Genomic DNA, 25,827 nt, shown 5'->3' on the forward strand with positions numbered 1-25,827 from the left:
CGATAAATGGATTATGCCTGAGTCAATGGATTTTGTCGGTAAATTTCAGATCATCCAGAGCCCCACCACGAGGCAATGATGTTTATTGCTGTAGATGATGTTAGATGCTCACACTAACAGGCTTATCAATTGATCAGGTACAAACTGCACGTGCTGATAAGACTTTCCCCGCGGAAAATGGACATCACGTGCGAATCGAGTCATACATATCACCGCAGGGACAAACCTTCTTTCTCATACTTTGTTCAAACTACGAAAAATGACAGTGACAGTGGGTGTTCTTGCCCTGCAGGGTGCTTTCATTGAGCATGTTCACCTGTTAAAAAAGGCTGTGGAGCCGGATTCATCTTCAGAGTGGGAGTTCATTGAAGTACGAACACCGGAAGAACTCGCTAGATGCGATGGCCTTGTTCTACCTGGTGGCGAAAGTACAACGATGTCTCTGGTGGCGGCCAGATCCAATATCTTGGACCCATTGAGAGACTTTGTCAAGTGAGTGCACCTTCATACTTGTAACCCAGTAATACGGCTGAGCTCCGATCTAATGTGGCGATTTGTATAGGGTCTCTCGCAAGCCGGTTTGGGGCACATGCGCCGGTCTGATCCTACTCGCCGAGTCCGCCAACCGTACAAAGAAAGGTGGCCAGGAATTGATTGGTGGCCTTGATGTTCGAGTCAATCGCAACCACTTTGGTCGACAAACAGAAAGCTTCCAGGCTCCGCTTGACCTTTCCTTCTTGGGAGAAGGCGCAGCGCCATTCCCGGCCGTCTTTATTCGGGCTCCAATTGTGGAGTGCATATTACCACACCAAGAGGGCATACAGACTGAAGAGGTTGGACGGGAGGATACTGTTGTTGCACCATCAAGACAGACCAAAGATGCAGTGGCCCAAGCTGCAACAGCCGAGAGCGTCGAGGTGCTGGCTACCTTATCAGGACCGGCGGCCCGTATCGCTACCCAAGGACGCAACATTAGTCCCGATGAAGAAGTAGGCGATGTTATTGCTGTGCGACAGGGCAATGTCTTCGGGACAAGCTTTCATCCGGAGCTGACTGGAGATGCTCGAATCCATGCGTGGTGGTTGCGCCAGGTGCAAGCTGCCGTCATCAAAAGGAACAAACTGAACAGATTGGCACAATAAAGCAAATTAGAAGCGATGCAAATAGAAAACATGTACATAAGGGATCCAATCAATAGAATTTTGCGATATTTTCTTCGTTTTGCTAATCGATTTCACGCCGAGGAGATAACGCCATTTTGCCAGTACCAACGCTTCATATCCATTAATAACCTACCGTCCTGCGCCGTATTCATCTTCCTCGCGCTGGCGCTGCTCATCGTATGCACGGCCATATCCGCCTCGTCCGGGATCGTACTCATCACGGTACTCGTCGCGAACCTGACCACCCGATTTTCCACGTCTGGAATAGTATATTAGCATGCAGGCGCCGGGAATTGACTGTATTCTCGCAGTTGAGCCATAGGCTTGACGTACCCGTATTGCCGACCCTCTTCGAACCCGGGATCCAGATCAGTTCGAATAATCCGCTCATCAAGCTTGGTACCACCAATGTATTTCAGGCAATCCAGCGCATCTTGATGAGTGTAGTATTCGACAAAACAGAATCCGCAGGGCGTCTTGTTGAAGCGGTCCAGACCCATGACCAAACGCTTGATCTCACCACACCTGAGAGCTCATGTTAGCTTCGGAGATATATTCGATGGATTCGGGAATGCTCACTTGGCGAAGAGCTCGTGAATTTGTTCCTCTGTTGTATAAAACGACCTACGGTGGAGATAGCATTAGCAGCACGTACCTAAATCACAGCATAAATACCATAACTTACAAATTGCCCACATAGAGAGTCGTCGCATTGGTTAACTTCGAAGCCTCCTCCTGTTCTCTCTCTTCTTCGCGGTCATTATATCTGCGGCGCTTATTCTGTATTCTCCATTAGCACTGATTTGTTTCGAGGAGCATACCTTGCAAGGTTTGCTAAAGACCCAAGTCGATCGACTCACCTTGCCGGCATAATAAGCACTGGGTCGATCCAGACGATCTACTGTGTTGATGGCCAATACACTCATGTTGGATGTAAAGTTGAGAAAACAATGGGTGGTGAGGGAATGAAAGTGAAACGGCGATCAGGAAGGCGGACAAGAGAGCTCGGAGCTTCTCAAAGATCTTGGCGCGCCCAAATTCCACCGCCGCATCAACACTACCACTTTGTACACTGGTATTCGGCCTGGCATGATCTAAGATTCAACCCCTTTATTTTGAATATTGGATCTTATTTGATTTCATTTTGATCAATCTATCTCCATGCCCAAGGTCAATAGCTACGCGCCAGCCTGGCTCTGCCGGCCCTCGCCTGGTGCCAGCCTTTTTACCAGCGCCTCCATCAAGAGCCCTGCGCAAGGCCTGGAAAATGGGTCTAAAATTTCTGGACCAACAGCAGCGACTCGCACAATCGCAAAGCGAGAGAATGAGGTATTCGCAGTTGTCGACAATGAGATCCGCTGGTCTGACCTAGCGCGAGTGAAGGATCAATGGCAGCAACAAGCGCGACAAAAGAAGAGTCCTGCAGAGCCTGCAAAGGCCCAGGCAAATGCAACTGAAATTCCCACATACAGGGTACTTCTTCTTTATCCTATCATCAAATTCTCGATATACTGAGTGCTAACGAATCCCAGATTTTGTCAGTACCTGTCTACGGCCTCATCAAGCAGATTCTCCCTTCTCCGAATGGCGCATTCCTTGCTATAGTCACAGAGCACACCGTCCATATCGCTGTTCTACCAGATTCATCCCACCTTTCCTCTACAGACAAATCTCCGATTCGCTTGAAGACCTATCAACTCGGCCCAACCACCCACGTCATTCCAGAAGCACCGGTAGTGTCCGCGCTATGGCACCCGCTGGGCTTGCATACCAACCTGGGAGGATGTATTGTTACGATCACTGCGGATGCAGCAGTGCGCGTATGGGAGCTAGATAGGAACAATCACTGGTCATTTGACCAGCCTACGCTGGCGGTGGACCTAAGAAAGCTTGTTGACGGAAGCTCGTCCGATCAGGACTTCGCGCCCTCGGGATTCGGTAAGAGCAAGGGCTTCTCTGCCGACATTGTCGATATGGAAGTCGCTTCTGCTTGTTTTGCCGGCAATGGAAATGAGAAGGAAGATGCGTGGGCTCCGATGACTCTTTGGGTTGCGATGCGCCCAGGCGATCTCTATGCACTGTGTCCCTTGCTACCCTCAAAGTGGCAAGCGCCGTCGACCACCATTCCTTCGCTGTCTTCGGCTATTGTACCGAAGTTGGCAGCCCTGGACGATTCTGCTGAAGACCTTGAAGAGCAGTTGATCGCATCCCGACAACAGTATGATTGGCTCCGAGAGATCGACGAACAAGAGTCTTTGGAGGCTCCCTCGGATTCGGGAAATATCCAGGGCGCGGATGTTTTTACTCGACCAGCCAACCCAAGTGCCATTCCTCGTTTACAAGGTCCATTCCGATTTGAGACGGGAGATGAATTGGATGATCTAGACCTCTGTGACATTCATGTCGTTGCTGCCAGGTTGAATGTTGAGGACTTGATGATGGGCGAGGATGAGGAGCTCACTGCTGATACTATTGAGCAAGACAAACTGTCGGCGACGGTCATTTGCATTTCTAGTGGGAGTGGGCGCATCCATATTTGTCTTGAACTTGATGGAGTTGAAGGACAATGGCTACCCAAGGCAAAGAAGAACTCTTTCCGAACTCCCCTCTCAGAGCCGTCTGACCTCGTCCTGGTTGAGTCCTTGGACACAATTAAAACAAACGGAATGGAATCCGTGACATGGCCTGTTTTCAGCAGGGATGTCCACTCACGCTACTCATTCTTCGTCACTACCGCGACTAATGTGGTGTCCTTTTCGATGTCTGATTGGGTGCAACGCCTGGAAGCAGAGCTCCAGGCAGAGGATCCGTCAGGCTCTGGCTTCCGCCTCCAAGTCCTATGCAGTGGAAATGTTGCTCAAAGAGAACGCATTCTCCAGGTTTTGGAAACCGAGATTACGGCTCAGAAAGACCATCTCGCTGCCTCTCTAGTCTTCTATGACTACGATCTTGGTTACCTCCTCCTCACCTACAATTCCTCGAATCCGTATGCAGCTGTTATGGACTCTCCTGAAGACTCATTCTCGTCTGTATTGGATGCCCATCTGTCTGAGCAGAGAACTCCTCGCACAGGATCGCCTAGTATCCCACCTCGACGTGCCCCTTACCAGGTCCCAGCTATTCTCTACGCGAACTCTCCTTTGGATTCATTCGTTGACAAGCATGTTCCTCATCGTCAGCGCCACACTCTGAAGGAGCAGGTACGCCTATCGCCGGCGACACTTGATCTTGTGACCACAGCTCATCGTGTTCTTTCCGCCCACACCAATGCACTGGAAAGAGCTGCCTCAGATCTCTTCCGCCGGTGCGAAAGACTTCAAGGGGAAATGCAGGATCAGCTGAAGCAACTCTCTGATGTTGCCGAGCGTATCAAGGGAGTAACGAGCGAGGTCGGCGAGGATGGTACCCGCAAGGAGGGTTCCCGAAATGGCGAGGCTCTGGACAAGAGATTACAAGCTGCGAAGGATAGACAGACAGATCTCATTCACCGATATGATGCCTTGCGTAAGAAGGTCTTGAACTCGGGTGGTCGCCCCCTGAGTGAAAAGGAGAAGGCCTGGGCGATTGAGGTGAATACCTTGTCTGAGGCCATTGACTACGAGAAATCCAAATCCGAAGAGCGTGAAAACCTTACCCAGCGACTGGAAACTGTAAGTTTTATATCCTCGTTTACTGTTGAACTATACACTAATACTATTCCAGGTCAAACAATTAGCCCTGGATCTTATGGCTGAAACCAAGTCGATCTCTGCCAAGTCGTTGTCTCCTGAGCCTGGCAACCCATCATCGCCTGGAGCTTCTCAACCCAAGGTGCCGCAACGTCTCCAGCGCCAGCGGGTAGCAGATGCCATGAGAATGGTGGAGCGAGAGTAAGTTCTGATCAACCTCTTATCGAAATATTGTTCAATGCTAATGAATGTTTCAGGTCTGCTGTTATTGATGCCATTACTTCTCGTCTTGAGCGTCTCAACACTAGCTTTTAGTTATGACTGTGAGATATCAGCGCATGCTGAATTATTGAATTTTCTGTTATTGTGGCCATCGAGTTGAATAGCGATGATGTCCCTGTTTACCATCAAACGAAATGCAACGCCAAATTCCGATACTCATAACAATTTAATCCGATACGAGGTTAGCCATCTTTGGATGATCTTGCACATGTATAGAACTGCTTGCAAGGTCTAATGAGCCTTGCTTGAATCCATGACCCCAGACATCTTGCCTATGTAATGCTTGATATTATTAGTCATTCAAAATGTTCTATCCTCTCCACATGCACTACTCAAGTAGACCTTGAAGAGATCACGATCAAATAGAATAAAAAAGCGTAGAGGTCAATTAAAATTGGCATAATGGATGTCATTGATTTCATTGATTTCCCAGTTATCCAAGATCGTGATCCGCTGGAGTTATATAGTAGAATCATTGAACTCGGGTTTTATCGCAGCAGAATTTCTAAGACCACCGCCAAACATGCCTCCCAATTACATTTCTTGAGTGTGTTTGTGTAAACATAGTCTTTTCTCTTGGTCGCATTAAACAAAAAAGAAAGTTCCAAATCAAAGAGGATAGACCAAGAGTTTTGCCGAAAGATGGTACATGCACTAGACTGAAAAAAAAAACCAGTCCGTCAATCACAACTTCAAGTCGGTTAAATGGTAGCCAGATCACTGGATGCTATTTTAATGCAAGTTAGCAAGGCCTCTGCAAAGGAATCTTGTTGATATATACCGTTGAATTAGATGAACACCCGAGGCAGTCTCGGTGATGCCGCTGACTTGACCAGGTTGCAGCGCAAAAGCGGCATCTTCAAACTCCTTCTGCATTTCACCGGGACCGAAGAAACCACTAGAGATGTGTCAGCTCTGCCACCAAGTATTATAATGGGGAATGATGGACTTACAGGTCACCCTTCTTCCGGGCGCTGCTGCAGTCCGACTCGGAGATGGCAAGGTCTCCCAGGGTAACTTCCCCAGATTGAATACGAGCTTCATGGCCCTTGAGAATTTCAATAGCCTCCTCCTTGGACCGTGTAATATCTGCTTCCCTCCAGCTGCTGGGACGTCGGCTGTCGCGGTGCTTAACGAGCAAGTGGCTGCAGCGGATCTTGCCCTCACCTTGTCCTGAGACATCAGCGCGGGCGGCGGCGGTGTGGTGTTGAGCCATGTAGAGCTTCAATTTTTCGGTATCAGTCTCGGCAGGAGGTTCCCAGCGAGATTCTTTGGTAGCGGCGCAGAAATAGTAGGGAAGGTTCTTGGAGTTGGAATGGCGAACTTCCCAACCTGAAGGTAATCCTGAATCGGCCTGTATTACTTCACTTAGTGAATGCGCAATCTATTATAGATTTTTTGTTTTACACTAACCATATCGTAAAAACAAAAGTAAAAAGCAAATAAAGTCTGTTCTGGTGTGGTTTGGGGAAAGCTATTGACTTGGAAAATGCGGGACTAGAAGTACTATTCAGTAATCATGCGGGGGAAAATGCAAACAATACAAACATCTTGCCACAGCGAATGCGCTTGGAGTCAATATGTGTGACTTCCCTCACTTCATATAATTTAGGCACCTTCTACTTTATCTTCTCTTCCCCCCAAAACACTTTGCTCTTCACTTCTTCACTTCACTCATCCCAGTATTTTCCATCACCCATTCACAGTCTTTCTGATCAATCCCGATCCAGTTTCGCCTAGCGCCTATTTCCATATCTTCTACCATTCACCATTCGCTCGAAATATCTAAGACTATCTCTTAAGATTGTCTCATTCACTTTCGACAATGTCTGCTAGTCCTTCTCCCTCTGCTGGTGGTGACACCAAGCAAGCTGACCAGATCCATTTTCGCTTCTGTCGCGAGTGGTAAGTCTTTTTTTTGTCTTTTTTTCCCTCTGTTGAATTGCAGTTGCGCATCTTCTAACACTCTTCTTACCAGCTCCAACTTGCTTTACCCGAAGGAGGATCGCGCCACCAACCAACTGATGTTTACTTGCCGTACCTGCCACGTGGGCGAACCTGCTAGCTCTTACTGTGTTTACCAGAACAAGCTTAACAGCCAAGTTGGCGACACCGCCGGTGTGACCCAGGATGTGGGCTCCGACCCCACGGTTTGTCTCCCGCGCATCACAGGCATCCCCTCTGGAATCCCTTCTCTTATCCCCGGCTTTTGCTATCTTTGCGATGCGGAGATTACCTGCTTCAAATGTGGCGAAGCCCCCTGCACCGTCTGCCCCGAAGAAGAGGAAGATGACAACCTTGAGGATAGCAATCTGGAATGGAGTAGTTCTCCTGCCAGTCGTTGTTCTACCAACACCACCACTCACTCCTAAATTCTCAACATTGAGGCTGACTTTATTTGTTACACGCGCTATTTTAGCTTCCTCGAGCGAACAAGCTGTGTCCCAGTTGTGGCGAGAACGAAGCAGTCTTTTTCCAGTCGCAACAGCGATCTGCTGAGACTGGAATGGTGAGCACCCCAAGGGCGATGCCTTTATTTTTTTTCGCGTTTATATTTTTTACCCCGTCTATTTACGTTGCACGCTTCAACGATCATTCGCCAACTCTTCTCGACAGAAACTCTACTACGTGTGCTGTGCTTGCGGTAACGTTTTCATGTGATGACGATTCTACGATACCCGATTCCCCGATACCCATCCTCGGTCTTTCTCTTGTTTTCCGCTTTCTGCATGTTTTGGAGTCTGGCGATGAAGGAAGAACACTCTATGGTCTGTCCAAAGGCTTGGTGTTTTTAGCGGCGAAGATGATTTCTATTGATACAAACATATGCTTTCCCAAAAAACGCTTTCTCAAAATAGTAATAAAACAATGACAACCAGTAGATAATCTTACACGTGCACAGGGGCCAATGACAAGATCTTAGACCACTGCTTGCCACGGAGTTCTTGACCGACGACACCTAGAAGAGTAATTAGCAAATGAATGGTATCCGACCAAGAGATTCCCAACTCACCGTTCATTCTTGTGCCAATGGGGTCACCAGCCTTATTGATCAAAACACAGGCATTATCACCAAATCGGACAAGCGATCCATCTGGGCGCTGCAATTCCTTCTTCACACGAACGACAACGGCATGTCGAATATCACCACGGCGAACCTTATTCGCAAGAGCAGTCCCTGAGCCCTCGGATCCGGCTGCTCTCTGTTTCTGAACAACGACGACTATCCGATCACCTATAACCAAATCCCATTAGCCTTTATTAAATTGCCTCCTGCGCATTCCCATCTCCTTATTCGAGGGTTGGGGTTGGGGTTTCGTGACGAACCGATAGTCGCGGGCCGCTTCTTCTTCAGGACGTTGACGCACTCGACGACCGAGGCGCCGGAGTTGTCGATACAGCTTAATAGTGTCTGTACGGGATATGAGCATATAATTTTCTCAATATTTCAGGGGTATAATTACCTTTAGTTGGATCATGGTGGGCGCATTGAGGAGAAGGTACTTGCGGAGAGACTCGCATTATGATAATTTGATCGGGCGGAATGGAGTTTCCCCGAACGGAAGGTTTGTCCGATATAGTTATCTGCATTACCTAGGTAGAGACATTTGAAATTAGTACTATGCATTGTTTGTTTCAAATGTTCGATATTTTATTCTGGTTTGAAGTATTCCTTTCGCCTGGAAAATTAAAATGTTATAACTTGGAGCATGAAATATGATTGATGGATGGTCTCACTGTGTGACTCGGATGCAGCATATATCGACCATGGATAGGAATTACTATAGGAAGAACTCCGAGTCAGTACTAGTAGTGTTTAAATCTTCAATTTGAAGAGCTGTCACGGTAAATTCAATAAGGGTTTTACATTACAAAAATTAAACTAGGAAATCAATGAGATTAACAATTGGTATCCATACCTAGTAAAGTTGTCATATTGGTGGCCTTATGGCGCCTTGAAACCAGTTGACTGTATTTAGAGACGGCGCTTATTCTGCGTAGTAGTACCTACTGTACGGAGTACTATAGATTGAAGTAAACCTTGCATCATAAATGAATATAAATGACTACTATCGGTGTCAATTCATAGCAATTAGGCACATCTCTATCAATATTTCGTGATAATAGCTTCACAAATCCCATTGCACCTTATATCGGAGAATAATTCAGGATTCAATTTTCGGCAGACAAACCTGATATGAGGTGATATGGTGGTGGAACCGAAGGCATGCCACACCCTATGTAATTAATTATAGGTGAAGAACATAGAAACTGAAGTTCAAGAAGCATTCAAGTACATAATCGGCCCCAAGCTAAGAATCAGCTACTATAATTATCATTGGTCTATATGCAAGGCCCTCCGAAGTATGGAGTATGGAGGAGCCAAAGAGCGGCGAGAACGGGCCGAGTTCCTGGAACGCGGGAAAAAGTAGTCTCTCCCCCTTTGCGACAGAGAGAGAGCCCTTCACTCAGCACCAATTGGCGCCCCCATTAACTTCCTCATCGCCATGTTGGCGTTGTGATTGTATCTCTTTCATTCACCCTGTCGTTTTTTCGCTCCCTGGTCGTCTCACCAAACCCCTCTTGCAATCTATTCTTCTTCCCGCCCTCGGATCGCGTGTTCAGCTCCTAAGAAAAGCCCGAGCAAATTGCCTTGGAATCCCCATGATTACGCCTCTCTCCTTACTGTTTTTCATTTTCCGGTAATCATAATTGTCGCCATGCCACCAAAGAAGTCTCGCTCCATATCTCCTGCAACCGAGCGTCGTGAACGCTTGACCTTGGCCAAACTGGCCAGTTATGACGATGTCGCAACCGATGCGCTAGTCGATCATGTAGGCATCTCGTGCTCCATCCGTGTCCATGACCAGTCAACTAACTAGACTTCACGATCAGGCCTATTTCTGGACCACTACACGCAAGAATCGCACCAAGTACAGCCCAGCCCGCGGAATCCACGATGACGACGTAGGGCGCGTCCTCCTTCATGACGTGGTCGTTGGCAAAGACGTACCGCAAGCTGAGCGCAAGCTGCTGGAATTGCCTGGACTTAGGAAATACTTGAACAATTTACCAAGCCCTCGTGAAAAGGAGTGGTTTCGCCGCCACCTCCGCAAATATGTCCAGATGTACCACCCGGACTGTCCGTTCGAGGTCACCACGACCAATCGATACATTATCACACAGCACGAAGCTGCTATATGTGCCCGGAAGTTCATCAAGTCTGGCCAGGAAATTAAGTTCCTCAGTGGAACTTTGGTCTCCATGACCAAGGAAGAAGAGCTCGATTTGGGCTTGACTCGACAGGATTTCAGTGTGGTGATGTCCAGTCGTCGGAAAACCCCTTCGTTCTTCCTTGGACCCGCTCGTTTCGCCAACCATGACTGTGATGCCAACGGTCGCTTGGTCACTCGAGGAAATGAGGGGATGTCAGTCATGGCCACACGAAACATCTACGAGGGAGAAGAGATCACTGTCTCATACGGAGAGGACTATTTCGGTATTGATAATTGTGAATGTTTATGCTTAACCTGTGAGCGAGCCACCCGCAACGGGTGGGCACCACAATCACATTCGGATTCCGAGACGAATAGCAAGGAGTCTACACCAGTCTCCATGGATGAGGAAATCCCTGTCGAAATTCCCAGCAAGAAACGGCGCCGCGATTCGGACTTGGATGCGGAAGATCCGCCTTCCCTATGTTCTACCCCGCGCAAGCGAGCCAAGTTCCAGCGTCAAACGTCTAAATTGCGAGAAGAAATCTCCCTTACTGAGCTCACCGCGACCCCGGATTCCGACCTTCCTCCTACTCCTGACCCTGAGTTAGACTCTACTGTAGTTGCTACGCATACTGCGCGCGACCGACACTCCAAACTCAGACGGGAGTTGATCGTTTCTGAGATCGTCGTCGACGCTGTTTCTGTTTCACTCCCATCTGATTTAGGTCCTGATAAATCAGGTATCTCGGCAATTAACAATGACCCCGCTGCTCCGATTGAGTCGATTGAGACCACCAATGTCCGCGCGGCAATCTCCATTGGCTATGAATCTGCCGGCTCTGCTACCGATGAATCTCAACGATCATCGACCTCCAGCGTTCCTACTTCAGTCATCGAAACAGGTGTCAATACCCGATCCGGCGAAGCTTTACAGACAGTCGAAGTGGACGAGACGGTTGCAATAGTCATCGATAAGCCCAAAACTCGTCGTACCCGTCGTAAATGGCAAGTTGTCGTTTCTGACGAGGATGAGACACCTATCGCTCGAGTTCCAGGAGATTACACGAAGACTTCACGACTTTTAGCACTGAAATACGACCGTTGGGTCGAATGTCAAACATGCGATTCGTGGTTCGTGCAGTCAAATTCATACCAGACACGTCGCGAGTGTCCCCGCTGCGAGCGACATTCTAAGCTGTACGGTTACCAGTGGCCACAAACAGACGACCGCAATGATGGCGAGGAGCGCGTCATGGACCACCGGACCATTCATCGCTTTATCTCCCCCGAATCCGAGGCCCGTGTATCTCGCCGGGACCGAGGCATTAGCTTTGGCATCACCTTTACCCCGGAACTATCAGATACACGAACAGATACAGAAGCGAGTGATACTGCTGAGGCCCGTCGTAGCACTCGTGCGAGTCGCCGTCTCACCAGAGAACTGCGAATGACGATGTGAAGAGCACATGCACATGTATGAGAGAGGACAATATTGACGTGGAAGGAGTTCTTTTGAAACATTCTTTTATATTTTCTTGCTCCAAAGCATTGGACTTGGTGTTTTTCTATTAATCATTGGCGGGTCATGGTGTATTTTCGGATTTGAACTGCATCGGGCGGTTTATGGGAACTGGGGAGTCAGAGGTTGATTTACTACACAAACATTGAAATTCGGACATATTCAATAATACAGCATCAAATTTTTACCCTTCTCTATGATCTCATACTAACTTCCTGATATTTACCGTAAACTCGGGTTGATCGACACCGAAGTAACTCTCTCTTCTTCACATCCCCGCATTTCGTCCCCGCGATCTCAGGGATTCATCAACAATAACTGCACCAATAACAGACAAGATCCCAGTGCTTGTTAATATCAGAACCCTGTTGAACGATACCTTAAGCATTAGCACGAGACACCATGTAGTACTGATTCGGGCCTTTCTCCGTCCACATTTGGCCATTTCTGGGAAGCGTGGTTGCCAAAATGAGGTATATAGACTGATTTCCTATACCATGGTGCATTTCATATCCACCACCCCATATTATCCTTGATAAATCGAGTCTCTGTTGGTACTCTAATAGACATGATATCCTTATATACATTCCTATCCCTGGTAGTGGCTCTCACAGTGCTAGTGAGCGCCTACGATGATCCACTCGTCCAGCTGAACTATGGCAACTTCCAGGGCACATACGATGCCACCTACAACCTGTCCTATTTCCGCAAGATCCCCTTTGCTGCACCACCGACAGGTGAAAACCGGTTCCGAGCACCTCAGCCACCGCACAAGATCAACGAAAGCGTCTACGACACAGACCAAACATTCGACATGTGCGCCCAGCGCACCGTCAACGGATCCGAAGATTGTCTATACCTTGGACTATACTCACGTCCATGGGACCAATCGGAAGAAACAAAACGACCCGTTCTTGTCGTTTTCTACGGCGGTGCATTCATCGAAGGTGACGCAGCATTCGGCATGCCACCAAATTCCTACCCAGTCCTCAACGTGAGCACTCTGAACGACTACGTCGTCATCTACCCCAACTACCGTCTCAATGCATTCGGCTTCCTACCCGGGAAAGCAATCAAAGAGTCCCCTACCACCGATTTGAACCCAGGCCTACTCGACCAGCAATACGTGTTGAAATGGGTGCAAACCAACATTGCGCAGTTTGGAGGAAACCCGAACAACGTCACTATATGGGGTCAGTCTGCTGGAGGGGGTTCAGTAGTTGCGCAAGTCCTAGCCAACGGTCGTAACGGACAACCGAAGCTATTCCAAAAGGCGCTCGCTAGCTCGCCCTTTTGGCCAAAGTCATACCAATATGATGCGCCTCAAGCTGAAGCGATTTATGACCAGCTTGTTAATTTGACTGGATGTTCGGGCTACAATCGCGATAGTGACACACTGTCTTGTTTGAAATCAATTGACGTGCAGGCTATCCGGGATGCAAGCCTTATTATTGATGATGATAACACATATACCACAAGCTCATATACATGGGCCCCTGTTATTGATGGTGTGTTTTTGGCTGATACGTTGACTCATGCAGTGGATAGCGGGACTCTGGATACGGAATACGTCTGGGGAATGTATAACACGCACGAGGGACAGAACTTCATTCCTCCAGGATTGGAAGATTCGGGAACCACGAGTGGATACAATTCTTCTGCTGCGAGCTTTCATCGATGGTTGACTGGGTTTTTGCCTGGGTTGTCGACGAAGCAGATCGATCTCGTTGAGAATACTTATTATCCTGTGGATGGGAGTTCAGAAACAATCACCGAGTATAATACGACATACATCCGTGCTGGGCTGATCTACCGTGATGTGGTGCTTTCTTGTCCTGCTTATTGGGTTGCTTCAGCAGCGCCTGCACGTGGCTATGTTGGCGAATACTCAATTCCGCCAGCTACTCATGGGAGTGACACGATCTATGTGAGCTTTCATCATTGAATTAGGGACCTGCTTTGCTTTGACTGACTGAAATTAATTAGTGGGACACTGTCAACTCTGTTCAAGAAACAAACCGTATTGTCTACGAGGGGTATGCTGGTGCATTCGCTAGCTTCTTCCAGACAGGTGACCCAAACGCTCACAAGTTGACCAATTCATCTGAGCCTGGTGTTCCAGAGCTGCAGAACACCGGGAAAGAATTTGTGATTGTGGATGAAGGATTTGAGAATGTTCAATTGGTACAGTTGAAGAAAAGATGCGCTTTTTGGTTAAGCATAGGGAAAGATATTCCCATCTGATCAGCACAAGGCAACTTAGATGAAATGGAGACTATCCTTGACTTCATTAGAACCAATAACCACATAACCATCTTCATCCTCTTTCTTTCCTGGCTCTGGGTACTTTTTGATATTTTGAATCGCCCATCTCGTCTCTGCATCAAGAACAGGCGGATATCTTCCTGCACCATCCAGCGTAGGCAAACCAGCGATATTAAATAACGCTTGAAGATATTCGACAGTTTCTCCATTATCCCAAGTTATATCATGGAATTTTCTTCGCTCCCGCTTCGTCAATACATCACGGCTCCGTTCCCACGATATTTGCTCTTCTGTAGAGGGCAATGAACTGCGACCAGACCAAACCCGAGCAACAGCAATAGCCTGATACTCCATTGAACGAAACGTCAACACTCTCGGTAGACCAATGATCGCAATTGTAGGGTAATCCTGAAAGAAAGTATGAAGATAAGTTCCAACCAAACGACTTTCACCATAATCATAAATCCGTCCTCCATTCCACTGAGCATTCCAAAATGGGAAGGAGGGCTTATACCCCGTACAATAAATGATTTTATCAATATCATCACTCTTTATAACCGATTCATCCACAAAGAGGATGTCTCCAGATGGAAGATACTCTTTAATGATTGGTTTCCACTCCACTCCAGGCGGAGGATTATCCCCATCCCATCGACCAGGTGAACGACGAGATTGCCAAAGAGGAAGAGCGGCCTCGCGAACAATAGCAGTGGTGAGGTCCTGACCTGAAGAAGAGTTGCCAATTATGATTACTCTCTTTTGTTTGAAATCAGGAGCAGATCGGAACTGCTTTGAATGCATGACGCGACCGGGATACTTGGTCATATATTCCTCGAGTCCTGTAACATGGGGTACCTGAAAAGATATTAGCGAAGAGATAAAGCCATAAGAGCTGAGACCATGGATAGAACGCACATAAGGAACAGAGTAATGACCATTAGCAAAGACAACTGCATCAAAGTCCTCTTGCCACCACTCATCTTGCTGTGTCACATCGTTGAATCGGCGTAGTGTAAGTCTCCACCCTGGCGAATAATCCAGATTCTCATCTTCCAGCTTTGCAACATCCTCAACAGTCGTATTTGTGACGAGATATCTGTCCGTTCGATGACTTGAGAAGTAGTTCTCAATGTATTGTTTCGGAACCCAATGTGGAACGAAAGGGCCATACGCGAATGGCAAATCGGAATAAGACATTGCGATATCAGGTACATTTGTCCTTCTAAAGTCAGTATACTAACACCGATGAGAATATTCATTATTCCCAGAGTAAAGGCTATACAAACGTCAAACTCTCATATATAGGCGTTTTCTCATATCGCTCTTTTTCCAAATGTGGTATCGATATAGGAAGCGAGGTTGGAATTTCCGATGGAGCATCGACATCTGGTGGAAGCTTGCCCGGAGAAAGCTTGAATTGTCTTCCAGGATCTGGGTCATATATCCTTTCAAATGTGACAGCTTTAGAGAGTGCATAATAAATCAGAGTTCTTCACTGGATTACCATGTCCCGCCTGCTGTTTCTCTTCTTTCGAATACGCGAATCCGATCGAAGTATTCTTCCGTTGCTAGTGCTGACGCAGTTATTGCGCCTATCGAGGATGTCAGATTGGAGAGTGGAGAAGGAATGCAAAAGTTAAGTATACCTGAGGCGCCAGCTCCAATGATCGCGACTGATTTTACGGGTGGCATTCTTTGCGGTTCGCGATATTTCAGAGCATCAACGCGTGGACGGTTAATTTAGACAAGATTATGTCTTGAAAAATCTATTTCTCAGAAGATAGATGCGATGGATTTATCAGCAGTTACTAGTACTTGGATGAGGGGAATACTTCGCAATTTTGTGCCGCATGGCGTGCTTCTCGTCTACATTACTGTACTCAATGATACATGGTAAATGCTCGCCAGAAGGCTTATTCTGAGATTGCATATGGAATTAAGAACAGGTGTCCAAGTGAAAGTCTTGTTATGGAGAGATGTCTAGGTTTCATGAACCAGTCTTCAGCGACAGGGTTAAGCCTTGTAGTACATATTATCTGCCTACAGGATTTTGAGGTATTTCTCTGGCGTAGTATGAGTATGTCTCATGGTCATCTGAACGCATTAATTCTCATAAAGAAAGAGAATTAAATTGAAGGCTTTGAGTTAGTATTTGACCAAGATCAAGATCTGGCTAAAACCAGCCGAAGAAATGAAGCTTGAAATTTAGCTGGGATACCGACGGGATACCGATGGGATGGCGATGGGATACCGACATGATAATCGAAAACAATCCACCTTGACCAGTTGACATTTCTACATAATTCCATCAATGCGCTTATTCGGAGCTACTAGTAATTATTTTATCAATCAATTCCCTGAACTGAATGTTTTCTTTCGCAGTTATTAAGAATGGCATTAAAGACCAACGTTTGAGCCCTACTCATTTCAACTGACTTGAATATTCGAACTCATATTTTCTTCCATAACTCATATTAATTTAATATTAGATAAATCGGAGCTCATTTTAATAACAAAACTCAACATAATAAGTATCCAAAACATATAGAACGAAAGAGTGACTAAACAACGCTGACAGTGACTATAAGTGCCGAGTCATATGATGTCGCCGCGCTGTCATGCGCAGAATTGAACAATTCGCAGTAGCCAGACGAAGAATCGAAGTCTACGCCAACGCACGTGGAGTACTCAGTGCATTTATCCAGACATTCCGAAAAGTAGCTGACAGTGAAGTCTGCCACTGAGCCACCTGATTGGACGGGGTAGTAATGTCCACAATCAAGGGTGAATTCTTGACCGGCGGAGTTGGTGTAAGGGTTTGAAAGGGTGTCGCAATTGCCCGTTTGAACGGACGCAGCAGCGGTCTCGGTAGTAGTTTGTGTCACCGTAACAGTGGCTGATGCGGTCTCATCAATTGTGACTGTATCGGTGATCGTAGCTGTGCTCGAGGCGGTTTCATCGATGGTCAAACTCGTCACGACTGTTCTTGTGGCGGTGGCAGTCTCATCTATCGTTGTCTCAGCAATGACTGTCTCGGTTGAGTGGGCAGTGGCATCAACAATGTCGGTAGTTGTTGACGTGACGGTATCGGTAACAGTCACAAAGATATCGGATGGCTTGTCGATCACGGTCGTTTTAACCACGACATCGGTGCTGATATGAGTGACGACTTTTGTGATATGGTCTGTGGCTGTGACATGGGCAGTAGGCTACAGATAATCAGTATTTGTGTTTTGCGAGATAATGTTTGAGCGACGGAAGAAACATACAACTATGGTCCGCGTCACCTTATTCCCTGTCTTCGTGACTGTCTCGATGATGGTCGAAGGCTCTACGAGACAAGAGCATGCACTGCTCACGAGGTGAGCTTCGATTGTGTGGATATTATCCACCCAACTTGCGTGGAGACAAGCAGGGGAAGTGCATTTGCCCCTTGAGTCTTTCTCCTGGATCTCCACTTCCTTGAGATGGATTTCTCTGGACTCTAACTCGGCTGCGGCAGTAACGGTTGCGAGGCTAATATAATTGTTAGTAAATTATGCTGAGAGTGCTTATCGCTTTTCATGCTCACATAATGGCCGTGCTGGTCATAGTGGCATCAGTCAGAGTGATGTCCTCAATTGCTGTTTGAGTGGCGTAGATAGTGGCGTCCGTGGTAGTAATATCATCAGTAATGAAAATCGTGTTATAGACAGTGGCGTCCGTGATAGTGGTTGTAATATCGTCCGTGGCAGTGGAAATGAGGGTGGTATCAGTGGTAGTGACTACATCTGTAGCTAAGACAACAGCATCAACTACCCTTGTCACGGTGACAGGGATATTCTTCGTGCTTGAAGACCAAGATGTTACGGTATGGTGTACAACTGAGGTATCGGTGACAGTGACATGGTGTGTTGCTGCTGTGATAGTCACTGCAGGCTCGGTTTTCGTGGTAGTAGGATGCACGGTGACAATGTGAGTCTCAGTCTTCTCGATATACGTGCTGCAGAACGCGCTAGCTTCTGCTCGTAGCTCTGTGCCTTCGAACAGCCGCCAGACATTGTCATTTGCACACTAAAGAAGAGTGATAGGAAGGTCAGTTATTTTTACTCCCGTCGTAAAGAAAATTTTATGAAGATGAGGAGTTCCATACCCGTGGTAGAGACGGATAGGAGCGTTCAGTAAAAGAATCCTTGTCCAAAGGTCGTGCATAGGTCTGGAGGACTACTCCGAGACCGAAAAGGAAAGAAATATGCATTGTGGTATTGGCCTCTGCAAGCCTGAGAAACGAGTGACTAGTAGTATAGAGGTACAAGATGGACCTGGAGCTCTAGGGACTCGGAGCTGTTTTGTAGGGGATTCATTAAGATGGTCCTATATTATCAACATCGCTTAAAATCACCGGTATTAAGCCTATTTTCGTTCCAAATCGCTTGTTCGGACATCTCAGATGCAGCTTTAAACGAAGCTAGCCCGGAATACTCCATAATCCACGCTAAAAACACTAGTTTGGGACCTGCGTTCGTGGGGGAAACATAGCCTTGCCCTGACATGAATTGAACAAGCAGCATATTCTGCACAATATTTGTACCATAAACTTTGCAATGTAGAATAAGATATTAAATATGGCCTGAGATTTATTCAAGAGCTTTAGATGTTTAACAAAGGTAAATTATACCTATTTCTCGAGATTTCTACTATTTAGTGTGGGCAAGCGACCATTGACTAGTAGTTCGGAATCGCCGAAATCAAGTTTGCTAACAAAGCCGCATTCAAGTTCAAATTGCCGACATGGAAAAGTTAGTCCCACATTTTGGGCGTCTAGCCCTGAACGTATTAGTGACGATGTCTTATTCAATGCTTATATTTTAATCAGCTAAGTGAGCCGAACGCGATCTCCTGTCTCATTGGCCAGAGCCAGGGCTGCTTCTTCCAAGGTTGAATTGACGTGTATTGCTTAACCCCCAGGTTCTTACAATATTTGATTAGTCCACAATTCAAGTTTGAAATAAATAATATTTGAAATTCGAAAAACTGGGTATTATTCATTTGGAGTGATAACTTGGGAAATATGAAGATAGATCTGCTGCCTCTCATGCATATGTTCATTCATCAATATTCCAACTTTCACAAAATGTCTTCAAATGTTGGGTTCATCGAAAACATGTATCTAATCTATGTATGATCTGCTGTATTCAAGTCGATATTTGACACCGTCCAAATGCTTTATCCCCCCCCCATGGTCTATATTGGCAGATATAGAAAGTGACTCAAAGCTAAAGTTGAGTGGTTGTGAATGAGAAAATAGACAGTAGACTCGGGCTGTAACGGCTTGAGAAATGACCTTGCTGTGGAATTTGTACTCAACACGTGGCATCGCGTGGAGGCTTGGAACGTTGTTTGTTGTTCAAGTGGCGTATGCAGGGTCGATATCGCCGGTCGGGGTCACTAAAGTGGCGCTGGAGGGTGAGGTGACAGGCCAGAGCCGACGTGGGTATTTCGAGCAGGTGGTCGAAATGGGCAAGGTGCATGGCATATGCAGGATAAAGGAACATCGAAGGAACCATGAACGGGTTGTGCGCCACTGATTGTTCTTTCAAGCGATTCTCAAGGTCAACATGCCACTTCCATCGCTTTTTGCGAGTCCTTGGCAGGATCGCAATATTGGAGAAATTGATGCCGAGAGAAGATGATTTGTCCTAATCAAAGATTCCAAGGTTTTACCATCCACCATGACCGCCAGGACCTCCACCTCCGCCTCCGCCCGGACCCCCAAAGCCACCGCCACCGCCTGGCCCACCAAAGCCTCCCCCAGGGCCTCCAGGGCCTCCGAAGCCTCCTCCGGGACCGCCAAAGCCTCCTGGCCCTCCAGGTCCTCCATGTCCGAATCCTGGACCACCATGGTGATGACCACCCCATTCACCGCCACCCATCATTCCACCACCACCACCAAATCCTGGACCGGGATGCGGACGGGGTCCAGGGCCGAAGCCGCCGCCGCCCATGCCGCCGTAGGGGCGAGGAGAAGAGAAGCAACCACCCATTGTGAAAGAGAAAGAGTTGAGTTAGAAAAGATTGTGTTGGATAAATTGAAGAGATTTGAGTTCTCCAAGTTGATATAAATAGTATCTTAAAATGCTTTTTTTTTCTAGGATTCTTTTATCTCTTATATTTCATATGAAATTACAGTGCGTCACCGCCAAGAATTGTATCCATGGTTTGAACTTGAAGTTCTCTCCAGCCCTACGCGTGGAATCGCATGCGCCACCATTCTTAAAATAAACTGCAGGTTTACTCGAGGCTCAGCTACATTTCAAGGATGTCATTGCCCCTGAGCATCCTGGCCGCATTACCCGGCTTGGTATAGATGTATACACATGTCATTCTACCTCGTCATCCTAGATCTTGGCACTCCTCCAAGGTTGACAGTGATTACTGTGGACGGGAAGTCGGCTATTGTGGCTCCGGGTGATCCAGGATCTGCACTGATTAAATCTCAGGCACTATTTTCAATGTTTCCTTTCAAATGTTATTTTTCTCATACGCTCATCGACCATGATGGTATCATGATTCCTTTGAGCCTACTAGGATTAACACCAAGTCTTCACCACAAACTTGGTCGCCCATCCTAGGTGTATAAAAAGGCTGTTTAGACCGATTTCAGTTTAGTTGAACTTAAACTGGTGCACTTGACACCCCGTGTCCTAAATCGATTCAAATGTCAGACAAAATTACTACCCATGCCATCTGGATGTGTACTAGTAGTTGCCAGTGATTAGACCGGCAAACTCATACCTTTAGCTTCCTTGGTCATTGCCTGGTTGGCTATCCATTTAAGTAAATGAGTGGGTACCCCAGTACCTACTCTAGGTACCTACTTGTCTTTCTAGGTAAGTAGTAGCCTTCTCATTACCATGGGTCAGAAAGTCAGGAATCTATATTCGACGGCGGGTAGCTACATCGTATACAGATCTGCATCTCTACTTGCTCTTTTGTTTTACAATCTTCTTGGACAATTCTCCATCTGACAAATGTCTACTAGTATTTCATATCAATTCTTATAACAAAAGACTGTTGAATTATCACCAAGCATGTGCCTCCATTCTAGAGGCCAGGAATCGCAAACGGCACATACTGATGACTCGGATACCCCTCCACCATATGACTCCAGGGAAAATGAACTTGTCTCTGTCATTGAAAATAAGCGCCTTCTACGGACTTTAGACCGAAAAATTGATGATATGGCCACAATCATAGCAAATATAACTCAGTCCCGGGTTTTGAATTACCCCGCCCAGACGGACTACGTCGCACATGCACGGTTCTACATGGAAAAGGCCCAGTCGTATAGAGGGATAGTGCAGATGTTCACGGAAATGGGAAATGTTTTTCAGTTACGAAAGGCTGAGCAAGCTGAGCTTCATACTGCAATGGCAAGACTTACTGATAATGAGCTTGACCTGATATGTGCTTCTTTAAGGGGCACTACAATGTGGTAGATACTATATGAGTTTATTTTGGATACTGATACTGATACTCCCACTAGCAGTTGATCTCTCTTTCATTTTACTTTTCTTTTGCCTCTCTTTTACCTCTCTTTTACTTCTCTTTTACTTTTTAGTATATCACCATTCCAAGGTTAGTTCTCCAACTATAAAGAGACAGAAGTAGTCCTGGATCTGAGAGTATAATTAGGCGTGATATAGGTGTATATTGTAAAGTTAGAAGCTGCAGACGTAGTTTTGGTGTATACATAGTAGAAACTCATGCCTTCCGAGTTTAGAGGAGAGAGGGGTAATAGGTATGGATATCTTGCTTCAAGTTCCTCTGAGACCTTCATTTTTGTCCTGTTCCTATCTCAACTTGAACAAAATCCTTCTCTACCCGCCATGGCCACTAACATCAGCACCATCATGATCATGACGACCATGACGACCACCACAACCACCATCATGACCACCATAATCAGTGGTGCGGCCCCGTCCCCTTCAGATCCCCCCTCCCCGCTTGCCACAACCTCCTCCGGCATCAATAACCTGCCCAAAGGCTTTTGGGATTTGATGTGCTTGCCATCTGTGTTGCTGTGGGGATTGGTGTGGGGATCGGGTCGGTTACTTCCTTTGGAAGCGGGCCAAGGCGGCGAAGAAGGAGAAGAAGCAGCTCTAAGTCAAAGAACACGATTCCTCCAGTATGGGAACACTTATTGGTTTTGTTGGGTGCTCAATATACACACAAGCTAAGACTAGACCTTACACAAAGGACCATGCTGGCATTACGGCTGCCGCTATGACGCCGCCACCACCTGCAATATCTCCGACCGCGTCACCTTCGAAGACACTGGCAAGATCCGCCAAGCTCTCCAGCACTACCACTGCGGCCTGCGCTCCTGGTCATGGGATATAGGTGGTAACAAACACCGGTGGACCCTGAATGGGATGTTTTGATGGTGTTCCTCTCTGCCTCTTGACCGTTTTTGCTCTCTCCAAGATTCTCAGTGAGGCGAAGAGGATGGAAAACTGGGTATACATGTACGAGGGCTTTTTTGTCTGCTTTTCTTCTCCTTTTCTGATTCTCTTGTCTTCTTGGTTTGTTGTCAGGAGAGTGTCAGAATGAATTCTTGTTGAGATCAAAATAGGACAAGAGCCTCGGGTGAGGTGAGAAATGCCACTCTATGGGACTCGGCAGGTTCGAACCTTAGAATCTCTCTCACATCAGAATAACATCTGTGAATTTCTACTCTATAACCTTCCAGGGTTAGGAGTTTAAAGAATGGTCTCACTGAGTAACCCATATGACGTGCCCACCACTTATATACCTAGGCAGGTACCTATACTACATAATAAGAGGGTAGGACAAGAGAATGATCAAAAATGAAGCATTAAACAATATATAAAGAGGTAGAAGTCATAGTATTCAATAGAAGAAAACATGATAATCAAGAAAGAGATAAAGTAAAAGAGAGGTATAGACGTCTGGATGAGTTAGGAGTCAGAGCTTGAACATAAGTAAAGCCCTTAAACCTTAGTATAAGAAGCATACAGCATGAGATCAAGCTCATCATCACTAAGTCTCGACAATATGGTATAAAGCTCAACATGCTCAGGTTTACGCGACTGCAAGACTTTTCCCATCTCTTTTAATCTCTGCACTGCGTCTTTAAACACATGGGCTGAGTCCAGATAGAATTGCGCATGTGAAAGGTAGTCAGTTTGAGGGAGATCGTTCCAAAACCGAGCCTCGGCTATGCTGTCGATGGCTGTCACCATATTATCCATCTGTTGTCTTATTTTCCGTCGAAGGCGTTCGTTTTCAATGACAGAGACAAGTTCATTTTTCCTTGGCTGATAAGATGACTCGTAGTCATAAGGTGGAGGGGTGTCCACATTATTTGCCGTCTGCGGTTTCTGGCTATCATAACGTAGTCCGGACATCCTCCAGGTCTTAGGGCTTAGCTTTGATGATTTAAAGTTGGTATGGAAGAGTAGTTATCAATGGGGAAGCTTCCAAAGCTTCCAAGGAGATTGTAAAACAGCCACTGGCAGTTGACAAAGTAGCTAGAGCCTTCTACTAGGTATATATATATATATCAATAATATATGTATACTAGTACTATACCTTCTACTAGTAGATATTGATCATGATGGATGCAGCTATATAGCGGCCGTCAAATACTATGGATTAGTAGTAGCTCCCACCTGGGACTGCCACCATTTAGAGCACTTGAGTTCTACTAAACTGAAATCAGTCCATCTAGCCCTGGTCGGGAAGTATATATGTAACCTTCCAAGTTTTTATATACCCACACTGGCAATACGCAATCAAGTTGGTGCCAGTGGTTGAGACTTCAAGTTACATACACATGTGCATATGGTCACCTATGTTAGTCCTAGTTGTCAGGGTGTGGACGGGCGAGGTTATAATAGGAAGAGATCAACCGGATCAGGTGGTATCCGGAAGGGTTCTATTTGATCAGGCAGCAGGCAGCGAACAGACTAGCATAAGTTATTATACAAGACGTAGCTCAAGGAGCTACGAACGGGATCGGGAATAGATGTGTAGATAAACAAAATGAAGATCACGTGCCCGTGCTCTTCCTTATCAGTCTTGGCAGGTCCTTACAGACCCTATCAGGTCACACCGTGACACTAGTAGACTCATACATCCAATTGCTGATGAGAAATCCCGGCACTTGAGTGGGAGATCATTCACCCGAAACCTTTGGAATGCCATACTGGGACTCACAATCTGCGCACCCGCCGTCCATGGCCCATGGGTGAAGGCTCCGAGTCCACGGGTCTGTTTTGTGGACAATAATATGTAGATGCCAGGGGACCATTGTTCCCATCCGACTCGGATATATAGTGCTTCTCAAGTTTGGCAATGATCATTTTAAGTTGGGCAAAGCGACTTCAAGTTACAAACTAAACCTAGTACTAAACCTTGGAAACCAATTCCAAGGATCCTGCTATAGTAATAATGAAGTCTCCCGGAAGGGCGCTAAACGCTATGGTCGATTTAACGAAAAGTGTACTTCTACATTGCTCGATTTTTTTTTTGATATTTTCCAATATTTTTCTGCTTTTAGAATGAGTTTGGGATATAATGTCAAAAATTGGCTGTCGAATATCAACTAGCTCGCATAGCTCAGTTGGTAGAGCGCATGACTAGTACGACCCACTTATCCCTTCAAAAGGGATTCATGAAGTCAATCATGAGGTCTCCGGTTCAAATCCGGATGTGAGCATTTCTTTTTGTCTTTTGTTTTTCTCCCCCACGAACGATCCAGATGTCTATTTATGACTAATGATCTGGGTTGATTGAACAAGGCTCGGAATACTAGTTGTTGAAATTCATATGAATGAAGCCTGAGGGAAAACTGAATTTTGTCGCTTTTCTAAAAAATGAAACCCAGTTGACTGAATTCCAGTATACCTGCAATAGCCTCAAATATTAGTTCAAATTTGCCGGGGGGTTTAAAACCTATATCTGAGACATTTCCAAATTTCCGAGTTTACTCCAAAGACATCAAATGTCATGGGAAGAATAGGTTCCAAAGTTCTTCGACGTCTGGATTGTACCAACATTTCCAAGGTTGAGGGCAACATGCTAATTATAGATACCCCAGTGCCGTAACAAGTCTCCTCTTGAGTGGAAGAACCGAAAAGGCATAGGCGATCATTCCGCTATATTTGAGTATTTAAATTACAGAATTTAACCATTAGGATAATGGGAGCAGTGGATTATTTTGCAAGCTGACATCTGGGAACATTAAGTGGAAGTTCCCAGAAAACTTTGGAGAGCTTTTGACGCTTTTGACATTGGGGAAGTCATAAATCCTAGAACTTGAATTTGGACCATTTGGACTTTTTTTTATTGAGTTGCGATTTTGACCCATATGTTATTCAAGAGAAATTTTCAGAAAAATTCACATGAACAATATCAATAACCTTGGAACTGTCCTATATTTTTAGATCAAAGTACCCAAATCGTCGGTTTTCATGGTCAACATCCAAGCCCTGGAGTCATTCGCTTGGTTGAAGTACTGTTAGCTGGTTAGGAATTATCGCAAAGAAAACTTGGAAATAATCAATCAATATCAGGAGCCATTGGTACATAGTAGTAGAACAGCATTGTATGTATCATAGACCCTTTCAACACGAGAAGCGGGTACTTCCGACCCATAAAACCGGATCTAACCGTATGGACGCCATAAGTGAATCAGACTAATTGTT

At 46.2% G+C, this 25,827-nt stretch overlaps 13 protein-coding genes across 13 annotated transcripts; 6 read left to right on the forward strand and 7 right to left on the reverse strand.

Annotated features, from left to right (window-relative positions):
- Nucleotides 1-13: 13 nt before the first annotated feature.
- On the forward strand, nucleotides 14-1,142 carry N7483_004852 (pyridoxal 5'-phosphate synthase glutaminase subunit PdxT; the record flags this gene model as incomplete). Its single annotated transcript, XM_057088289.1, has 3 exons — nucleotides 14-38; nucleotides 162-492; nucleotides 563-1,142. 3 exons carry the CDS (start codon nucleotides 14-16, stop codon nucleotides 1,140-1,142), a joined length of 936 nt encoding a protein of 311 aa, XP_056948118.1.
- A 150-nt stretch (nucleotides 1,143-1,292) lies between these two features.
- Nucleotides 1,293-2,089, reverse strand: N7483_004853 (nuclear cap-binding protein subunit CBC2; the record flags this gene model as incomplete). Its single annotated transcript, XM_057088290.1, has 5 exons — nucleotides 1,293-1,422; nucleotides 1,497-1,688; nucleotides 1,743-1,787; nucleotides 1,849-1,943; nucleotides 2,024-2,089. The coding sequence occupies 5 exons, from the start codon at nucleotides 2,087-2,089 to the stop codon at nucleotides 1,293-1,295; spliced, it is 528 nt and encodes a 175-aa protein (XP_056948119.1).
- Nucleotides 2,090-2,324: 235 nt separating this feature from the next.
- N7483_004854 (uncharacterized protein) lies at nucleotides 2,325-5,146 on the forward strand (the record flags this gene model as incomplete). The annotated part of the gene is made up of 4 exons (XM_057088291.1): nucleotides 2,325-2,636; nucleotides 2,696-4,813; nucleotides 4,866-5,032; nucleotides 5,089-5,146. 4 exons carry the CDS (start codon nucleotides 2,325-2,327, stop codon nucleotides 5,144-5,146), a joined length of 2,655 nt encoding a protein of 884 aa, XP_056948120.1.
- A 699-nt stretch (nucleotides 5,147-5,845) lies between these two features.
- On the reverse strand, nucleotides 5,846-6,529 carry pin1 (peptidylprolyl isomerase ESS1; the record flags this gene model as incomplete). Its single annotated transcript, XM_057088292.1, has 3 exons — nucleotides 5,846-6,011; nucleotides 6,067-6,467; nucleotides 6,527-6,529. 3 exons carry the CDS (start codon nucleotides 6,527-6,529, stop codon nucleotides 5,846-5,848), a joined length of 570 nt encoding a protein of 189 aa, XP_056948121.1.
- A 409-nt stretch (nucleotides 6,530-6,938) lies between these two features.
- Nucleotides 6,939-7,774, forward strand: N7483_004856 (DNA-directed RNA polymerase II core subunit RPB9; the record flags this gene model as incomplete). Its single annotated transcript, XM_057088293.1, has 4 exons — nucleotides 6,939-7,015; nucleotides 7,092-7,450; nucleotides 7,543-7,622; nucleotides 7,730-7,774. 4 exons carry the CDS (start codon nucleotides 6,939-6,941, stop codon nucleotides 7,772-7,774), a joined length of 561 nt encoding a protein of 186 aa, XP_056948122.1.
- A 227-nt stretch (nucleotides 7,775-8,001) lies between these two features.
- On the reverse strand, nucleotides 8,002-8,544 carry N7483_004857 (mitochondrial 54S ribosomal protein uL14m; the record flags this gene model as incomplete). The annotated part of the gene is made up of 3 exons (XM_057088294.1): nucleotides 8,002-8,072; nucleotides 8,127-8,314; nucleotides 8,441-8,544. 3 exons carry the CDS (start codon nucleotides 8,542-8,544, stop codon nucleotides 8,002-8,004), a joined length of 363 nt encoding a protein of 120 aa, XP_056948123.1.
- A 1,290-nt stretch (nucleotides 8,545-9,834) lies between these two features.
- N7483_004858 (SET domain-containing protein) lies at nucleotides 9,835-11,791 on the forward strand (the record flags this gene model as incomplete). Its single annotated transcript, XM_057088295.1, has 2 exons — nucleotides 9,835-9,948; nucleotides 10,010-11,791. 2 exons carry the CDS (start codon nucleotides 9,835-9,837, stop codon nucleotides 11,789-11,791), a joined length of 1,896 nt encoding a protein of 631 aa, XP_056948124.1.
- Nucleotides 11,792-12,419: 628 nt separating this feature from the next.
- On the forward strand, nucleotides 12,420-14,095 carry N7483_004859 (putative carboxylesterase; the record flags this gene model as incomplete). Its single annotated transcript, XM_057088296.1, has 2 exons — nucleotides 12,420-13,778; nucleotides 13,838-14,095. The coding sequence occupies 2 exons, from the start codon at nucleotides 12,420-12,422 to the stop codon at nucleotides 14,093-14,095; spliced, it is 1,617 nt and encodes a 538-aa protein (XP_056948125.1).
- A 15-nt stretch (nucleotides 14,096-14,110) lies between these two features.
- Nucleotides 14,111-15,313, reverse strand: N7483_004860 (uncharacterized protein; the record flags this gene model as incomplete). The annotated part of the gene is made up of 2 exons (XM_057088297.1): nucleotides 14,111-14,971; nucleotides 15,032-15,313. 2 exons carry the CDS (start codon nucleotides 15,311-15,313, stop codon nucleotides 14,111-14,113), a joined length of 1,143 nt encoding a protein of 380 aa, XP_056948126.1.
- A 1,364-nt stretch (nucleotides 15,314-16,677) lies between these two features.
- On the reverse strand, nucleotides 16,678-18,353 carry N7483_004861 (uncharacterized protein; the record flags this gene model as incomplete). The annotated part of the gene is made up of 4 exons (XM_057088298.1): nucleotides 16,678-17,325; nucleotides 17,386-17,632; nucleotides 17,688-18,169; nucleotides 18,249-18,353. The coding sequence occupies 4 exons, from the start codon at nucleotides 18,351-18,353 to the stop codon at nucleotides 16,678-16,680; spliced, it is 1,482 nt and encodes a 493-aa protein (XP_056948127.1).
- A 1,462-nt stretch (nucleotides 18,354-19,815) lies between these two features.
- On the reverse strand, nucleotides 19,816-20,139 carry N7483_004862 (uncharacterized protein; the record flags this gene model as incomplete). The annotated part of the gene is made up of 1 exon (XM_057088299.1): nucleotides 19,816-20,139. One exon carries the CDS (start codon nucleotides 20,137-20,139, stop codon nucleotides 19,816-19,818), a length of 324 nt encoding a protein of 107 aa, XP_056948128.1.
- Nucleotides 20,140-21,984: 1,845 nt separating this feature from the next.
- Nucleotides 21,985-22,498, forward strand: N7483_004863 (uncharacterized protein; the record flags this gene model as incomplete). The annotated part of the gene is made up of 2 exons (XM_057088300.1): nucleotides 21,985-22,283; nucleotides 22,342-22,498. 2 exons carry the CDS (start codon nucleotides 21,985-21,987, stop codon nucleotides 22,496-22,498), a joined length of 456 nt encoding a protein of 151 aa, XP_056948129.1.
- Nucleotides 22,499-23,109: 611 nt separating this feature from the next.
- On the reverse strand, nucleotides 23,110-23,526 carry N7483_004864 (uncharacterized protein; the record flags this gene model as incomplete). Its single annotated transcript, XM_057088301.1, has 1 exon — nucleotides 23,110-23,526. The coding sequence occupies one exon, from the start codon at nucleotides 23,524-23,526 to the stop codon at nucleotides 23,110-23,112; it is 417 nt and encodes a 138-aa protein (XP_056948130.1).
- Between the last annotated feature and the right edge of the window lie 2,301 nt (nucleotides 23,527-25,827).

This window comes from Penicillium malachiteum, assembly GCF_028827825.1.
Source record: "Penicillium malachiteum strain IBT 17515 chromosome Unknown utg000002l:1.0-8849297.0:1.0-8852440.0, whole genome shotgun sequence".
NCBI classification, from domain to species: Eukaryota; Fungi; Ascomycota; class Eurotiomycetes; order Eurotiales; family Aspergillaceae; genus Penicillium; species Penicillium malachiteum.